The sequence below is a fragment of the Volvox carteri genome, assembly GCF_000143455.1.
Source record: "Volvox carteri f. nagariensis unplaced genomic scaffold VOLCAscaffold_16, whole genome shotgun sequence".
Taxonomy (NCBI): Eukaryota; Viridiplantae; Chlorophyta; class Chlorophyceae; order Chlamydomonadales; family Volvocaceae; genus Volvox; species Volvox carteri.
In genome coordinates, this window is record NW_003307559.1 from 1,700,873 (window position 1) to 1,703,355 (window position 2,483).

At 51.4% G+C, this 2,483-nt stretch overlaps 2 protein-coding genes across 2 annotated transcripts in view; both read left to right on the top strand.

Moving 5' to 3' along the window:
* VOLCADRAFT_104533 (uncharacterized protein) overlaps nt 1–607 on the top strand; it is a 5,265-nt gene extending 4,658 nt beyond the window's left edge. The window contains exon 4 of the mRNA XM_002949850.1: nt 10–607. The gene's annotated coding sequence lies outside the window, so the exon portion shown is untranslated. The remainder of the gene's footprint in view (nt 1–9) is intronic.
* Nucleotides 608–1,389: 782 nt separating this feature from the next.
* The window catches only part of VOLCADRAFT_104535 (uncharacterized protein), a 4,837-nt gene continuing 3,743 nt past the window's right edge, over nt 1,390–2,483 (top strand). Inside the window, exon 1 of the mRNA XM_002949851.1 lies at nt 1,390–2,102. Within this exon, the coding sequence (XP_002949897.1) occupies nt 1,740–2,102 (363 nt within the window). The 5' untranslated portion in view covers nt 1,390–1,739. The remainder of the gene's footprint in view (nt 2,103–2,483) is intronic.

Consider the following 2,483-nt stretch of genomic DNA (forward strand, 5'->3'; position numbering starts at 1 on the left):
TAATATTAGGAATGAAGAACTGTTGGAAGAACATGGTTTATCTATCAACTCCGGATAGAAACGCCTGATTTGAGCTATCCATCTGATGAGAATCATTGTCCGACTGGTGAAGGGATTGCTGCCCGCCTGCTACTCTGTTGTCGCCTGCACGCACGTATGTATGTATGTACGCCGACGGTAACAGATGCGCGTGATCTATACAAATGTAGCTGTTATCGTCCGATCTGCATTTGGGTGCTGGGGCGCTGACTTCCAGTCACACAGACAATAGCCGAACATGCAAACTGAATGCATGTGCATGCAAGGGCTTGTCGCATGCACGTATGTATCGTTTGTTGCTACTTGCTTGCCGTACGTGGAAATATGTTTTCTTCCGACACTGCGCCCTGCCAGCTCTATCTCCCACGTGATCTATCCAGATACACATCCTCCGCGTATGCTTCACGTATGAAGGATATATAGGGGTGCGGGCGTGTGTATGTGCGTGTGAGTGCCGACCGTAGTATGGATAAGTGTCAGGCGGGCTCACGCCGGCCGTACAGTGGTAATAACCATCTGAGGAAGAAATCGCTACCTCTATCTGGCTGTGTAACAACGCTTACGGACGCAACTTACACCGCGCGAACCAAGGATCCAGTTACGCCTGGCAACTAGACAGCTGCAAGTATGTGTCGCAATGACGCGGGCGCAGCAATAGTTTTGAAAGGCGAAACGCCTGCAGCTGCCCAGCCACCACATGAATAGTAATTGCCAGAGCAGCAGGGCAGAGCATCAGTATGAGTCTCTCAGGTGCAGCTCCCAGCAGTGGATGGAAGGCAATGTACACGCAACAGTCGTTTGGAATTAGTTTGCTTCTCATTAGGGGAGAGGGTAAAACCACACGAGATAAACCCTTCAATCCACAATGATGATGCTCTATGATAAATCCTCTACCCATTTGAAATCTACTTTGATTTTTACGGCAGCAGTTGTAAATACTCTTCAGGCGTGTGCCCTACGACGTTAATGGTGCATAGATGACGGGTTCCGAGCTCTCAGGACATGTTCTCAGCAAGAAGCAGGATACTCAAAGCTCGCTATCACGCCCAAGCTACGTGTAATAGCGACCATATTGGTATTGCTGTCATTATTCAGACCTCGATATACGCCAATGTCATTGGTTGGATCGCACTACGTGTCGTAGTAAGTGCTATGCTGCTGCAGTATTATTCGGCGACAATATCGCCCAGCCACCCACCAGCCTTTTTGTTGGTGAAAAATATACCTAATTCAGAATGAATATGGTTCTGTCTTGAAATGAAGAGTAGATAATATTCCGACGGTACAAGTTCATTGCTCCAGCCAACAAGCTGTGTCGGCTTGTCGCATGGAATGTAGCCCTGCCTGCGTTGTGTGCCCACATATATCTATCTGGGTACATATTGCGCATGCATACGGTCACCGAAACATTAGAGGCGGGCATCCACGGGTGCAGACTTCGTCTTTTATGGCGGAACGAGATGCAGCAGTAGTATACGGCATCCGGAGGACGTCGGGATTCCATGCTCGGCCAGCCCGGTCGATCGCCTCAGTGCTGCCAGGTTTGAATAGCTCGGTCTGTGATCGACAAGATTGGCTCGGCCGACCGACTTTGGCTCGGCTGGGTTACTGCTGTCGGCTAGTCTCGGACCGGCTATAGCTACAGTCTCGGGTCGGCTGATAACGTTGTACCTGCAGCACGCGATCGAGTATATAGAGTGATGTCGGTCACATTCCTGAGTACATCATCTTGTTCAATCAATACACTCGCCCCATTACACTTTCATATAATCACGCCTTATTGTCCATTGGGACATCTGCACATCCACACCTGTCGAGAGCAACAAATCGACATGTCTCGCCACAGCAGCAGCGGTAGCAACACGACCTTGCTTGCTTTGGCGGCACTGCTGCTGCTCAGCGCTGGACCTGTCTTCGGCGGCGGAAAGGAACATGACCGCGAGAAGCCGCAGCACAAGCCCCCGCCGAAGCCTCCCAAGGAAATCTGCGACAAAATTCTTGTGGTGACTGAGAAGTTCAACGAGACCGCCTGGGTAACTCCTGCAGGCATCAAGATTGGTTCGGTGCGTATGTGTGCGTGGGGTGTGTGCGCGGATAAGGAAGAGGGACCGTACCATGTACACGTACAGCGGGGTCAGTACAGGGTTCAGTTCAAGGAAGCAAGGGCACGCATTTTCCGTGCGTTCTTTGTAGTTTGCATTTTCTTTCCCGCCACGCGAGCGCACATGCATGTGTTTCCGTGGCTGCCGCCATTTTCACTGCTGGGACGATTGGATAGATTGCGAGTGAGGGTTGCATCTGTGTACCTACGGGCCCACGGTGGTTCAGCAGCGCAGCCTTTCCTGTGCACTTTGGTTCGCTCGACGTCTTCGCAACACACAACCACCGCCCGCAGCTGCGTGCGCGTGATAATGCACGCAAGCATAGTACATGGATGGCCCTGG